Source organism: Anoplophora glabripennis, unplaced genomic scaffold (assembly GCF_000390285.2).
Source record: "Anoplophora glabripennis isolate ALB-LARVAE unplaced genomic scaffold, Agla_2.0 scaffold32, whole genome shotgun sequence".
Classification (NCBI taxonomy): Eukaryota; Metazoa; Arthropoda; class Insecta; order Coleoptera; family Cerambycidae; genus Anoplophora; species Anoplophora glabripennis.
This window is the reverse complement of record NW_019416220.1, coordinates 1,178,986-1,195,692: the sequence shown is the minus strand read 5'-3', so window position 1 is coordinate 1,195,692 and position 16,707 is coordinate 1,178,986. Positions and strand designations below refer to the sequence as shown.

Genomic DNA, 16,707 nt, shown 5'->3' with positions numbered 1-16,707 from the left:
CGATATTACCTATTTTTTGTCTACTAAATTCGATAAACAGCCAAAGGTATTATAATTAGTCGATCCTGTATTGAGGACTTTGTTTTATTGTGGATTGTGATTACCCGTTAGCTGTTCAAACTTTATGACCCCACGTTGAGCGCCATAATATACAGGTGGTCCTGCACCTTCATACATCTACTGGGTTGAGCGACGGTACCTGTGTTCTGCGGTGCCGGAAGGTTAATCATGTGACCGGGATGGTCAATCGGGTCAATGTTTTTGTGTGGGCTCTAAAATTTATAAGAGCTTATATTTAAGAAGATCCCTTGGGGTGCCTGATATGGAAGCTTTAGGAATTTGTATCTCCACCGAAGGATTCGACAATGCTTACTTAGGTGATATGAGTAACAAGATCTGTGGGAGCTTAGAACTTGTGAAATGTTTTAGGAGAAATTTTTAACTCAGTTTTGATTTATAAAAAATTAATTTAAATTTTTTGTTCAATTACAATAAATGAAAGCAATAAGACTATTTGTATATAATTCAAAAGCAAAAATTTGGAAAGTACAAGTGTATTAGCCAGAGCCAGGTATCCATCCACGGTTACTAAGTTGATGGGTACTCGGGTGGACGTTTGAACACAGTCCAGGCTGACCCCGCAAAGGTTCTACAGTAGTGACCGCATTGAGTATCGAAAAATTGGTCTCCTTGGAAAACGTCCTTCCTGGAATAGTTGCACATTCCGTGGAGTCATTGAACCAAAAATAGTTTTGGTGTTAATGTTGACCCTAAGGGCTTACTGCACTTCAGATTTCGAAATTGTGAAATTTTTCGCGCCTTTATGTGCCGTCGGCGGTGGCTGAGCGATCGATGGCATGTGCTGTCAGCATCGTCTGCTACGGCTGATGGAGTTTGGCGACAATTAGGGCTTCGTAGGGGAATTTCGGGAAAATTTCGAAACATACGAGAAATTTTGTTTCCGCTCTTCGCCTTCCGGTGTGCGTTGTAGTTCATCTGCAGTTTCTTGTCCATAGTCTTCCATTAGTCGATCCATTAATTGACTGTTTTATTTTTTTGATGACTCAAACTATTCACAGGAAAGAGCAGTACGCAATATAATGTCTAGAGCTTTTGTTTCCACTGAATACCTACTTACATTACATTACGTTACGTTAAGAATTAACGTTCTAATACAATAAGATACACATTATAAATATATTAAAAATAAAACCAAAAGGTGCCTGGAAACTGTTACCAAAAAAAATTTGGGGCTTATTCTACCAAAATATCGTAAAGACAGGTCACTATGACCCTTTTCTAAAACTTCAACGAAGTCACATAACCTCAACGTTATTTTTTAGTTATATTTAGTCATTTTTTTAAATTTGGCCCATATTGTCTAGGAAACTGATCACAAATTATTTATTTGCGGTTTTTTAATCTTTGATAGTAATAGATCGATTTTTTGATATTTACACTTGTTTAATTATTTTGATATATTTGTAACCAAATGGGTTAATTGTGAATTGGAGGACAAGAGACTTCAATTGGGTGAGAAGTATTGAAATAGCATTGTATAATCGTTTTAAGAGGCAGATTGAGAGAGAGTAGCCTAGTGCGCTATCGATTGCAATATATTGTTCCGAGTTGCCTTATTGTTGTTGATGATGATGATTAATAATTGGATTTCATTGGCTTGTTTTTTCTTTGAGTTAACACTATACCATATCGTCCCTCTTATCACGTAGGGGCGTATAATCCAAGAAATGGATATACACATACGCCTCTACGTGATAATAGGGACGATATATTGTTGGTACTAACAAAAAAAATAAATCTATCAACAAATACGAGACGAACTATTACATCACAATCAAGTAATCACATTTCATAATTTCAAACGTTAATTTAAAAATTTTATCGTGTTTTTTTAAAACTTCAAAAGTAATATAATATTTGTAGTGCATATTTTTTATCATGTTTCGTTGAGGAGTTATTGAGCGAAACCTATATGTCGTCCGAAAATGCTATACTATAAGCCTTAATTTTTTGTTGGACAGTCTGTGTACGTGTAATTATTTTGATGTTTATCGCGAGAAAGTTGCGTGTATATTGATTGAGACGCAGGAATGAGAACTGGACCAAAGCGAGAAGTGAGGGAGGTTGGAAGTTGGAAGGAAAAGATTGCAGACACACCCTGAGCGGATGAAAATCCTGCGTCCTGCGCATTGGCGACATATCTTACCGTGATCATTCAGTATTTACACGATATTTTGCTAAATTTTCACCATAATAACGCATCCGCGTAACTGTTAGTGTTTCCCTAGTAGTAAGAAAAATTGAGCAAAATTTTTCTTGCACTAATTAGTAAATATTGGTGTAAGTTGCTTCCAGAGCAAAATATATGTTTTCCTTTAATTTTGCACTAATCGTTGTCGTTACACCTTTTTCCTCTTTTGTTCGAAATAAAAATTAATGTTAATTTTAAATAAAACTTGTTTATATTTCGATGTAATTTGTGTTTTGGTGTAATCATTTGCTATAAAGGGATAGTAGACGTGTTTGGTTCAATGTTTACAAGTAGTGTTAAAAGTGTTAGATGTTATATTTGTTGCTGTCAGAGCTAGTAGTTATAATCGCATCGGACGTGATTTGCGAGGACAGTTCTGAGCGCAGCTTTCGGAGACAATATTCAGCTGAAGATGTATCGATTGATCGCCCGAAATAAGACAGTTTGTTAGTCGAGTGTCCATGATAGAACAGACAAATGTATACAGCAGGTTTAATAAATATGCGTTCATATCAAAACCAGCGATGTAAGTAAGCATCTCAAGTAGGTATCGTTGATAAAACTAGTCGCGCGCGAGTGTAAGGATGTTATTGATCTCTTCGATAAGGATGCTGGGGCCTAGCCACGTGTTTATGTCCCTCTGTTCTTGTAGTATCTTTCAGTTATCCTTTATTTTCTACCACTATTGATCTGTAATGGAATAACGAAGCTGCCCCCAATGTTGAAGATCCCCGCACGTTTTAAACAATGTGACCTCAGTGTATCCCTTGCGTTTGATTATTGTGACTGCATTGTCAACATGGGTACGAGGGCTGCTGCATGTAAGCGAATTTTACCTTCTTATGTTATATATTATCCATTTCGATGTTGTATCACTGTTTTATGTCGCTTTTCCCGAGCCGACCAGAACCAATCACCCGCAAAAGTTTCTTTTCCAATTCACATCCATTCAATACCCCGCCTATTTGGTATCAAACAATATACCCATATATACTCGAATTTAAGAACAGTATCTCAATTATTTGTACGTTTTAATTCATTGTTCAAATTTTGCTGTGACAACTTAACCAAAACTGAACGGAATATAATATTTCTTATAACTTCAAAAACAATTTATTCCAAAAATTTCGTTTTGGCAATTTCTTAATTAAAACTTAATTTATTTTCATTTGGTCGTCATGGTAACATGACAACATTTTTGAAATCGTGGTCAGGGTGACCCGACTTATACAGGGTGTGCCAGTCAACACTCCCGCTGCCAATATCTCAGAAATGAAGATATTTATTTTAGTTCCGGAAACTGGGGTTGCTAGATCCCTCGAATAACTTCAGATTGTAGTTAGAACTGTTAGTTCAAATCTTTCTGTATAGATGGCGTGGCGATATTAAAAAATTTGAAAACGCAATCCATCTGAGAGATCGTTAAATTTTGAATAATTTTTGTAATATAAAGTTTTTCCCTATATTTACATACTTGTTTTCGAGATATGTCGACTTGAATATGCAATGTATGATGTAACAGCAAAATCTATTATTTTATTTATATCACTGAGAAAAAATATTCTTTTAAAATATTGTTATAATGGCTTTATTCACATCACATACTAACTAACAAACAATAAATTAAAAAAAAAAACGAATAATCAAATACAGAAAAAAAAATGTATAATGGTAAATTTTATAAGGGGGAGACGAACCGAATTTTATCAAATATTAAAAAATAGGTGGCTCAGGTCAATTGTTTAAAATAAAACGTATGACAGATGACATATTAGTTTTCCAATAATTACAGTTCTATTAGCTTGCGTCTTTCAATTTAACTATACTTGTTATAAGATTTACCATTGTACATTTTTTTCCTGTAGTTGATCAGTCCAGAGATCAAAACATTTTTAAGTATCGCCACGCCATCTATACAGAAAGATTTTAACTAACAGTTCTAACTACAATTTGATAATTCTCTTTTTATTGCAATTTGCTACTTTTTTACCATTAAGATATTTGCATCAGTTTAAAAAAATGATTTTATCTAGAAAAAAGCAAACTGTATTTTTTGCAGAAAACTATATAGGATCATATAAACTTTGTGATAAGACATTCATTTGTTTAACTTCCGGTTTGTCTGGAAATTTATTTCACCAGTATTTATTTTTGACTAACCTCGTACATTTGAGTTGCTCCAAATAGTATTTTTTTTAGTTTATGGTAAGTATTTCTATTTTTTCGATTATCCCGTTTACAAAATGACAAAGCTGTGGCATATTTTATAATGGCTGAATTCTTAATTCAAAATTCTATATATATATGATGCAAATTATTGATATAAATCTAAATTAATCAAATAAAACATTATTTTTACATATTTCTTATAATATAAAAAGATATAATTCAAATTAACGGGGTGTTGGCAACCCTGTCATATAGTGCCATAAAATTAAACAATCTGGCAAAAAACTTGACCGTTATTTCATTATTTTTAGATGAAATCAGTGAAACGAATTTGGCGGACAGTTATCACAGAATAGACTGTACTTTAATCGCGCCAACTATTAATGGGAAGCTCAACTAAAATCTCACACCAATATCCTTCTTTATTTAGTAATAGGATAGATATGTGGTAATAGGGAGATAGAGAGGTTATTTAAATAAACAAGTTTTATGTAATAATATGCAAGTACGTCACAAGTTAAAAACAATGGCATACAATTCGAATAAAAAATTTTAAAATCAAGTTTATATTCATTTTTAATACATTTAATTTTTTATGCAGACACCTCACTGGCCCCCATACAATTAAGTTTTTTTATATTTTTCCGCCTCAGTTTATTGTACAGGACGTTTTACAATTAAAAAATTAACTATTTTGATTTCTTGAAATACTATGTAACAATATTGCCAAAAACACTCAAAAAAATTTATCATAGCCATTTTCATAGTACGAAACGGGTGTAATTAGTAAATTGTAGAAAGGAAACTTTAGTATTTTAGACGATTAGTCAGAATTTAATAACATGGGTATGTACGTTTCGCATGATATGTTGCTTGATGGTTTGACAAACTCCTTTCTAACACGTATTCAATATTAAAATATTTAGGAATACTACTATGAACTAGAAATAAGTTTTGTGCAATATCTTCAGACACACAAAATAACTAAAATTCTGAATAACAATTCAACTCATGATTCATTCTAATAATTATTTTATTTGTTAAAAGAAATAATAATAATTGGCAACAGATAAATAAAAATTTTATTAACATAAATCGTAATACAAAGTGGATTAAGTGAGATGTCTTAAAAATAATGAAATTGTACCTAAAATCAATATATCAAAATAAAGATAATAAAAATCCAAAAAAATCTGCACTCGCATGAATAAAATTTGTTTTAAAAATTGCTGTTCACATGAAATATTTTTTTTTTCTTTTAAACACATTTTTCATAACGTAGGTGATATGGTAAAACACTTTTAAAAATACAAGTTATACAAGAATTTTGGAATATATTTTTTATTTTGTTATCTTTTAATTACGAATAGGAATGAAAAATAAACTATATTTTCACACATGCCAAGAGAATTATTTCTTGTGTAAAAAGTCTTTGCACGAAAAAAAAAGCATGATTGTACATATGTATCCCTAGAATAAAAACTAGAAAGGATTTTAATCCACAACCAAAACTAACGTGAATACTTGGAGAACAGGAAAAGTTTGGATCTAGGTCGGCCGATATCCTTACCCCGCAGGAATGTAATCTTTGAAATCAGTTACAGCCAAAATTCGCAGCCTATATGACTACCATCTGCGACTCATGCAAGGAGTTATGCCCCCTCCCTCAGGGGTTGACATAGCAAACACAATCAAATACTTCTCTCAAACCCTTCTGAGTAAGTATATAATACTATATTGACATAAAATTAACTCTTCATTAAAATGAATGTTAATGTCTTAAATACATAAGTAGAGAAATAATTTTCACATCATACTGGGTATCCCAATATTTCTAGTACATGGAACTACCAGATATTTATTATTGCTTCAAAAAAGGCGAAAAACATTTTTTTGTGTTATCCAGATTGCTTCGTTACATTTAAATGAAATTTGATATGCTAGTAACAGTAATAGCATTTTATTAATGTTGATACAGACAGTTTTATATAAGTCATATGGTTTAAAAAATACATGAACAACATTTATGATTTCAACATTTTATTACACATCTACATCATGTCCTGTCTCATTACACAGCCACACACAAAAAAAGTTGTCTGTACTTTTCATACGACATATGTTATCCATATCACGAATCCGAGATCAGATTTACAAAATTCGTTTCTAAAAATTTAATCAATTACCTAAGTACGTAAAGAAGGTTAAAACATGATTTACTTTATAACACAGGTTATAAAGTAAACAAATATATTACAAAATGAATTTCGCAATTCTGACCTCGAATTCGTAATCAGCGACCCCGAAAACCCCCGTATACCAAATTTGACGCGAATGTGTTATTTTTTGAAAATTTGGTCGGCCATCTTGGATCCGCCATCTTGAATTTTGTAAAATTGACCTCGGATCGGTGATCAGCGATTCCGAAAACTCCCGTATACCAAATTTAGCGCGATTGGGTTATTTTTTGAAAATTTGGTCGGCCATCTTGGATCCGCCATTTTGAATTTTGTAAAATTGACCTCGGATCCGTGATCATCGACCCCGAAAACCCACGTACACCAAATTTGGCGCGAATCTGTTATTTTTTTAAAATTCGTGACATCTGACCTTAGTTGACCTTGTTTTTAAGGTTAGAAAAAGAACCATCAATTCTGACCGCGGATTCACGTTCGGCGGGGTCTTAACCATATAAATGAACATTTGAATATAGAAAATTTGTATTTTTCCTAGCACTTTTTCGTGAATTTTTGCTATTTTTGACCTGTTTTTTGAGGTTAGGAAATTCCTATGTGATACCTCAATTCTGACACCCTCCAGCGGCCAAATGAAGCAATTTTGGATAGGGTAAATTTATTAAATGATTTGCTGACTTGAAATTTGTGGTAATTCCAAGTACAGGAAATATTAGCACAGCCCATATGAATAAATATCTTGTTGCAGCTGTCCTTAAAGATGTACCTAACTCGCCCTTCGAACTTTTGAAGAATCCAGAAATGGATGCTGTAAGGATGGGTCTCTTTCCCAGCCTTGACTACAAAGGTCTCTATAACTCTATTATCCCTCTTATTGAGGTCGCACCACTTATTCCTTATGGACTGCACGGTAATCCTCGAGGATGTACTGTTGCGAGTAATTCCAGTGGCATTACACGAGTTATTTTTCACCTCGACATAGACTACGACGTCATGGATTTTCTATTGATAATATAAGTCTGTAAAGTGTTATAATTTTAATTTTCTAGTACAAGTTAAGGGCTACAAAAAATTCATAGGGGTACCACTGAGAATACTCGCCGCAGTATAATTTTGAAATATTAGACTTTTCTCTTTTATTCTAATATGAACTCACATAGGAATGACCAGTCTAAAATGATCCTTCAAAAATTTAATTTTATTAAATTATTACTCGACACTTGCAGTCTGACGATTTGCAAGGCCGTGACGATAAGGTGACCTCTAATACGACAGTTGTCAGTGCCATCACCTCAACAAGTTATAATATAAAAAATGTGTGTTTCATACTAGTCTGTAAAATATTTACATACTCGTGTTAAAAACAGATTTTACATATGTAGAATACGTAAAGTTTACCGTTAATAAAGTTTTTTGAAAGTTATGACCGATACAATTCTTTTACATCAAATTGTTATGTTTCAACCTCGTGCGTGACACAAGGGTCAAATTTTGAACTGCTGCTGTTTAATTTATTTATAAATGATTTGGCTGATCAGGTAAAATTTTAGAAATCACATTTCACACCATGTTGTTGAATTCTCGACACGCAACTTTGTTGAATACTGCTAAACAGTATTTTGATGTTACAGAAATTTAGTTTCGTTTTGATAGTCACGAAATGTTCCTTGTCCTCCATATGATAATGTTGATTTCCCATTGAAATATATTTATCTACGCTGATACATTTTTATTCAATTTAAATTTAATATTATAAAATTATCTGTAGGACATAACATTTTATTGCTTATTTACCTTTAAATTATTGTCCTGTAAATGGTTTCTGTTAGGCAACGTAATTATTATTATTAATATTTATTATTATTATTATTATCTTACACATGATAGTAGAGAAAACCGTTTACTGTATGTTTTATGATCCTTTTTAGCATTTGGTCAGGCCATTCTCCAATGTCTCGGCTGTCTTCTTCCGTTCTTAGAGCATGACTTAATCGACAACCTACCCTACCTAGCAGCGTCTTCAATATCAGTTCTACCAAGCTCCTTACACCAGGATATAATCAACTCCTTATGCTTCTATATTTTACCATTTACGATCAGTAAGTACCCAATTATTTCTATTTAGTTGCTTTGCCTGTGACGTCACTTCAATGGTGACAGGTATGTCACTCGGGAAAGTGATGATACGAGACAATATGTATCGTCTACATGGGAACTGAATTTTTAGCTAGGCACACGGAGAGAGAACAAGACATCTGCCAGTCAGTTTCTGCAGTGATCATGATGGTTTTTCAATACTCAACCAACCCAGCACACCATTGTCAACTTTTGGAATGCCTTATGACCTTGAAGCAGAATATTTTGAAGGATATCTTATGCGTTATAGCGTATGGAACATCAGCCGCGCGTGCGTCAGCTGCTAAGCTATTGTTTTATTACTGGCCAACGTTCAACGCCAACTTGTTCGATAGGAAAAATCTTATATGCAAATTTGCTGGTGAGTATTTAATTCCATAAAAAATGAATATTCCTCCAAATGTATACGGTATTCTTTTGAGGAGATCCCACCCCATTCGTGTGCCAAAGGGATTCGTGTCCGAACGCAGGAAATGCAGAAGCTGCCAAGGTTTGTTACAATCACTGTATTTCTATAACCTTCGCAAATGATACACCACCTCCTTTGTATCTCTGCATCGAATGTGCGAACGAGATTCACAGAGAACACCCAAATCAACAGTTCTTCGATATTCTACACCCTATGCAGCAAGTTTCCATGGTCTGTGAAAATAAGGTATTTATCATTCATGTTTTTTAATATTCTCCGGAAGTACTAGACAAGTACCACTTATCTTTTTTTTTATCCACAAATAACTCCTTAGTCCTCAAATAATAAAAATATGTGTATTTCATTGAATAAACCAAACGGCCATTGAACCAAGATGCTTCAGCGTATTACAATTTAAAATTTAATTACTATTGTTAAATAAGATTGTACAATAAAGGCACTTAAAAATATATATAAATAGAAAAACTGTTGGTTGTTGGTCACTAACAACAACATCATATTTTTCTCAAATGTCTGAAATGATTGTTCTTGTTAAATTATCATTTGCAATTACATAGTATAGAAATTTATAAATTTGATTTATTTTTCTCATTTTTGCGAATTTTTTTCGGGTTTCTGAAAGAGCAGATTAGCATCCAGTACATGTTCAGATGCCCCGGACTGATCATCATTGCTACCGTTTTTATTTGTAGAGCTGTTTTATCTTTATTAGATGAAGTTGAAGGTTTCGGTGGTTTTTATCAGTTTTGTTTTTATTATGTTTATCTTCAGTCCCAATTATGTCTTTTATTTGTACATGACTTGAACATTCACCTTGATATACTTTTCTTCTATCTCTTTTTGTTTTGAGTCTATGCCTATTACACCATCATATATGTAACTTATTTTTCAATTCAAATTAGAAAAAAAAAAACACTTCCAACGGCAAGAACCAAAAAATATTTCTACGCTCAACGAATTAGAAATAAACACTGTGTCAATGTCACATTTACTTAATTCTTCCAGAATTGTCGCTCAACAGACAAAGCAGCCATCTCTATATGTTTTTCAACGGAATGTGCCAGTTACAACGGCAACCACCCGATTAGGTACTGCGAACAATGCCACAACAACAGGCACAATAATCGAAGGGGTGGTGACCATGTCGTACATAGATGTTTGCCCCCTACATGGTCTATGGACTCAGAAATGCAAACATATATGGTGGAAGCTATAGTTAGGTACTTTCATAGTTTACTAAAAAAGTTTGGTGTGCTACAACACTGTCCATTGTTTTAGTTTATTAAAAGAAGCCAAAGTGCCACAGATAGAAGCTAAAGACGAAAAGAAGGAGGGTGAAATGAAAGAAGGAAAAGAAGGAAGGGATGTTAAAGAAGGTAAAAGTCCTATTCCGGCTTTGGATAATATCACGATAGAAGAACGGCAACTTTTGGGAAGGTATGGTATTTGGTTGTTGGTTGGACGGTGTACTCCAACAGACAAAACCCCAACGGAAGTTCTGGGAAGATTGCTAGCTATGATATTTCACTGGTTTCATATGACGGCCTATTCTTATGACGGTATGATAGAAGTATAATGTTTTTTAAAATTTTTCTTTCCATCTCTTGCACTGGCTGAATGATTATTACTAGTACTGAAATATCTGACTTACGGAATTTGTCGAGAGAATTACGTTGAAAATTGTTAAATTTTAATAGTAATGGTAATCTGGAAAATTCTATGACATTTTTATGTCAATGTCAGTCTAGTAGTCTTGTATATAGTATATATAATAAAGCTAAAAAAAAAAATTTTTAAACAGTTCAGTCTAGAACAAACTTATTCTCTTTCTAGCAGAATCACAGATAATACCAAAACATGTCCTGCTAATATTTTTACAAATTTCCCAATTACACGTTCCAAAGTTTCAAAAAATGGTTTATCAAATCTCAATTAACAAATTCTCGTGTTCCAATGTAGTTTTGCACAAAAAAATAATGGTCGTAAAAAAAATGTAGAAAAGGCATCTACGAGTATAATTACAAAAACGTATAATTTATTATCAATTTTGCTTGTCAAATTTACAGAAATATCTGTTATAATATGCTAGAATTGAAAAACTTTAGGTATAGGTTGCGTAAAGATAAGGGCCTTTCCTGGCTTTGGATGCTTTACATACTAAACAATTTTCAACCACCTTTCTAACAGCTCGAGCTATTTTAGGAAACTAATTAAGTTCATAAAACTGATCTAATGTTTGACCGCCACTGCAACTGCTACTATGACTACAACTACAACTACCGTTACGACTAATACTACTATTAATGTCATCATCCAGCTGTTGCGTTATAAACTGAAATTAACTGTATCATTTTCACAGGGCAAGACGAGACTACCTTAGAGAAACTGAAGACTGAAGTTGTTTGTATATGGCTGCGTGATATAAGCCATTCACATTACAAACTGTTCATTTCTTGTTTGCTTCCTCATCCCCCAGAATATGCTAGGATCGGAGGACACTGGTACACTCATAGTACTTTTACTTTTTTTGACATTTAATAAATTTTAAATACTACTAAATCAAGAGTTCAATAAAAAATAGTTACTATTTCAGGGATACCTTATCATCAAGGACAACTCACTTAAAAGATGGCTTGAATCGATTATTTTGTTTGGTTCCTTATGAGGTTATAACGCAGGAAATATGGGACTATGTAATGCCACACTGGATGGAAGCAATTGTCAATGATGTTCCCGAAAAAGAACTGTTCGAATTACGTATTATTTTAAGTAAAATATTGGATACGGAAATGAGTCCTTTAGGCTTCAATGCTAAGAAGATGTATCAGTTCGTTGCATTTCGTTTTCAGAAAACCAGTGCCAAAGTGCAAGAACAAGCGCTACATTGGTTGCAGGTAAGAAAATTTTGAAAAAAAGATTTACTGTACAACTTGTGGCTATTTCAAATAGATCATTTATACTATAAACTCCACACAACCACGGGAATCCTAACATGTTTAGTGTATAGAGACGTCCATTATTTCCAGATGGGGATAGAAAATGATGAAAAAATGACAGGTTTCATTTTATTTAACATATTAACGATTAAAATAAAACACGATTATCAAAATCCGTAAAAAAATAAAATAGCGTAAACTAATTATATATGTAACTAAAAATCTTTTATGTACGTGGAAGAAAAAATGTTAAGCTTTGAGAAATATTTACAGTGATAAATTGCTAGAGTTCGGAAAATAGTCCTCAAGGTTCTTTAAGGAGGTTTATCCGATTTGGAATTGACGAACAAATATTCATTAAAAAAATTAATATAAGCTTATTAGTATGAAGAAAATCCTCAAAAAAAATTATGACTAGGTTGGATACCTAAGAGACGAGATATTAATAAAATAATTTTTCACGATTTAGTACAGAGTCTTATGAGAATGCATATTTTTTTAGTCTTTCCACTTAGAATGCGCAACAATTGACGAACAGTTTCCACCAACTTATCCTCCATATGCGTGATAGCGGCAACGCCGCGGTCTCGACGTAGCGTATTATTTGAAATTCGCAGGTGTCCAAACAAACAGAATGATCGAACGGGAGTGAGCGAACGCCGAGCCGAGCTCGTCAGCCAAGTGCAACGTTGCCAAATCTAAAGGCTTACTACTTTAGTCACTAACGAATTTACAGAAACTTTCGTTAGACTTTAGATGTACCTCTGTACCCGATAAACCTCCTTAATCTTATGGGCTCCTGAAATACTTGAAATAGTAGTTACAAGTTCCTCTTCTCCAATATCAGTTTCCATTTGATCACTGATTGTATTAATACAATCAATAATAGACATTTGGATTTTCAGTATTAAATCATGGCCAATTTTATAGAACATGTTCCTATATCTAAATTAGTGATATTAAAATATGGAAATAAAAATGCTAACCATATTACATCATCTATGTTGCATTCACATAGATTAGGTCCACGTCTTAGAAAACAGATATTTTAATGCTCAGTAATGAACATCCTATAATTTAGGTTTTGTCAATTCAAAAGTGGGGTAAAAAGATACAAATGTTCACAAGTTATAAATTTAGCAGTCAGACTTGATATTAGTTGTATGGACAAATTTTACATTGTACATGGTGCATAAAAAAGAGATTTTAACAACTTTAACAACAAAATCTTTGGATGCATACATATGACAATTTGTATTTATTTATTTAAGAAGTATTGTTTTTTATGTTCTACGCAATGCATAAAAAGAGATTTTAATGCCAAATAATGGTTGTTATATTTTCATCCAAATTCCCTCATTTAACGAATAATAAGCTGAAATTGTTTATGTCTATCGCAGTCACAATAATCATTTGTGTACTTGTCTTGTGTACATTACTAGAAAAATAGTTCGAATGTGCAAACTCCTCACGTTCTTCGAAGAATAAATAAAAAAAAATCAAAAAAATAAGAAATACATATAAAATATGTTATGTAAACTTTTTATTTTCTATCAATTTTGAATATATTTTAATTTTAGACGCTAACACTTCTAGAAATAATCATTCCACTCCATCTTTTGTTTTCCATTTTTGAAGAAGGTGTTTCTTACATGAAAGATGGCGCGGTAGAAAGCAATGGCGAGGCAATAAAATCTACGGATCTAGAGATACCAGGGACTGCAGATCAACAAAAAAGGGGGTCAATTTGTAAGTTGTCTAATTTAAGCCATTCTCCATCAATCTGACAAATTAGAACATTCCCGAAGACAGGTTTGACTATATGATTTTTTTAATTGAACTAAGTTGTCAGTTTCTTGGGAATGGCCTTACTAGAGTAGAATTGAGGACTCTACACAGATTCCCATTCCGATTTTGCTCTTGTAGCACCTCTTATTGAAGATGACGATTCAGGCAAGACATCATTTTCAGATGAGGAAAATCGGTTATCGCAGCATGCCGAGTTCAAAACAGATGCTGAACACAACCTTTCTTGTTGCATTTTAATGTTGGACATCCTACTAAAACAGATGGAACTGCAGGATATAGACAAACACACTGGCTTAAACTCCTCCTTATGCAAAGACGTTTGCTGGCTGCTTAAGTGTATGATAACAGCCGCTTGGATTGGAAACCATTTCTGCACGTCTAAATCTGAATGCACTTACTGTGAATCGAGCATCATGTGGCACCAACTGTCGCTGCAACTTATAAAGTACCTGTTGTCGATCTATCCGGCTCACCCACCGGACGTAAGTTCAATCGAGCTTTCGCAACTCATCAATAAATGTGACAAAAAGAGGATAAACAAATCAGTTTCCATATGCAACCGAACAATCGCATAATTTTGTCATAAAATTGCAGATCTGTTCGCATAAAATGAATTTTTTATGATATACTGCAGCTGATGATGTGGATATTGTTTAGCAAGTCACAAATGAAGATCCTAACTGACATTTTTAATTCAAATGGACAAAAATTAATCATGTATGTTTGAAACGAACAGGCCGAAAAAATATTTTTTCTACTATTGCATGTAATATATGTATTATCTTTAAGTATGTCGTAAAGAACGTAAAATCTAATTTATCACAGTGTCACTCAATTCGAAGACATAGACTTTGAAAATATACCATTATTCAAAAAATTATGAAAACTTTTTCCTAGACTAATTCAAAGAATGTATTTAAAAAATCAAGACGTCGATTTGGGCAGATTTTGGAGCTCTGCGGTTCTTTCTGATGAATTTTTGTGTGTATTTCTTCATATCTGGAAAATTAAAGTTTTGCAAAAAAATGCCACTAAAAAATGAAAGTTTTTATTTGGACCTAGAAAATTATTAAAATATTTCACATATTGAAATAATATACATGATTAATTTACCATAGTAACATTTCTTACTTTTTTAAACCAACATATCGTTTATTAGTAATTTTTAATCCCCCCTGGTTGATTGACAGGTAAATCAGACATTTCCTTGATAGAATAGACAATTTCATAATTCAGCTTTTCTTTCTATTATTACAAAATGTTGTAATTTATTAGAAATGGAGAGAAAATAGGAAAATCGAAAGGGAAGCTAATTGAATAATATTCTGTACAATATTGCAGGCGATATCGGGAGTATAATAAAAACAAAATATTGTCCTTCGATTGTTTCTAATTTGTCATTTTTTATTTCAAATTACAGCCGCCGTTAGAGGAAAATTGGGAAGACGTACATAGTAGAAAGAGCCCGCCTGAAAGCGAAAAAAAAGAAGCCAAAACGGACGTTGTTTTAAATATGCCAATACCGGAAGTACACTCAGTAGGAGGAGTTTTAGTACACATGCCACACGTGTGTTCTGTACGAGGAGTATTTAAACTCAAACCAAGAAATTGGCTTGAGTTAAACAGGGTTCTCACCAAATTACAAAAAAAAAGTAAAGTAGTTTCATTCAAACCCTCCACGTTCAAGCAATCACAAGGGCATATCTACTAATCTACACCCTTTTTCTGACAAGACAGGGTATATACAGCTTACACAAATTAAGCAATTTTATTACCCGCTTATTTACATAATTTTAACTAATAAGTGTCTACTTTCTCATTAAAAATGCATAATTCATGATAAACGCACCTTTTCAATGACAACGATCCAGAAATTTATTACCTACATGCGTATGCCCATGCTGTCAATTTGCTGATTCTTCCCTCAGGTCGAGGAATTTTTTGAGTAAAAATGTCAAAATTGCACATTTTCGTTCTAAAATGCATGTCAATTGTAAATATAATCCACTTATACAATAAATAAATATAGCATTGTATGAAATTCTTGAGTTTGGAGTAGCTTTGGCAACAATGCATCTAATATTCATGTGAATAAGATAAAAAAAATACAATATTTTTACTAGCGACAAATTTAAACACTTACTTTTCACTATTTCAACTTTTTTTATGTTTTTCAACCTAATTATATATTTAAACAAAAAATATCCTAAAGATAATATAATTCACTGGAAAGGCCCATTTTAAATGATTTTACAATGTTTTGGATCACCCTGAAACAAGCATATGTTGATATAAATTTGGGGTATCCAGTTTGGTGAGAACCCTGTATATCAAACAATTTTGTTAATTTGAAGGTAATTTCAAGCAATAATTTTAGATCATGACAGCTACTGTAGAAACGGTTTCCGAACAGCTAGATTTGGCAGCTATAATTCCAGCAGAAAAAGTGGTTTCCGCAGTAGCCAGAGCTATCACCTTATCCGAATCTGATGTCGGTAAGCAATAATATACAAAGTAATCAGGAAAAAAATGTGTGAATGATTCATTTCACTCTTAAAATTAATGGTACCAGAGCTTTTTTGAGAATTAAACATTAACAGTCGCACAGTAATTAATATCTTGAGGAATAAAAGTTGCCATTGTTACATTTTGGCAACATGATCTCGATAAGGGACTTCATAATATTTCTCTAGGTGAACAAATTTAAAATATGCACGGGTTTTGAAAAAATTACCCCGTAATTATGGAAGATATTAATAA

The 16,707-nt window shown here is 32.9% G+C and overlaps 1 protein-coding gene across 1 annotated transcript in view; it reads left to right on the top strand.

Annotated features, from left to right (window-relative positions):
• The first annotated feature begins 2,990 nt into the window (after nt 1-2,990).
• LOC108906276 (protein unc-79 homolog) overlaps nt 2,991-16,707 on the top strand; it is a 28,040-nt gene continuing 14,323 nt past the window's right edge. The window contains 15 exon segments of the mRNA XM_018709493.1: nt 2,991-3,093; nt 6,040-6,159; nt 7,385-7,546; nt 8,565-8,735; nt 8,864-9,133; nt 9,198-9,427; nt 10,208-10,422; nt 10,481-10,499; nt 10,536-10,761; nt 11,562-11,703; nt 11,796-12,096; nt 13,719-13,887; nt 14,065-14,429; nt 15,368-15,523; nt 16,325-16,442. Coding sequence (XP_018565009.1) covers nt 2,991-3,093; nt 6,040-6,159; nt 7,385-7,546; nt 8,565-8,735; nt 8,864-9,133; nt 9,198-9,427; nt 10,208-10,422; nt 10,481-10,499; nt 10,536-10,761; nt 11,562-11,703; nt 11,796-12,096; nt 13,719-13,887; nt 14,065-14,429; nt 15,368-15,523; nt 16,325-16,442 — 2,767 coding nt within the window.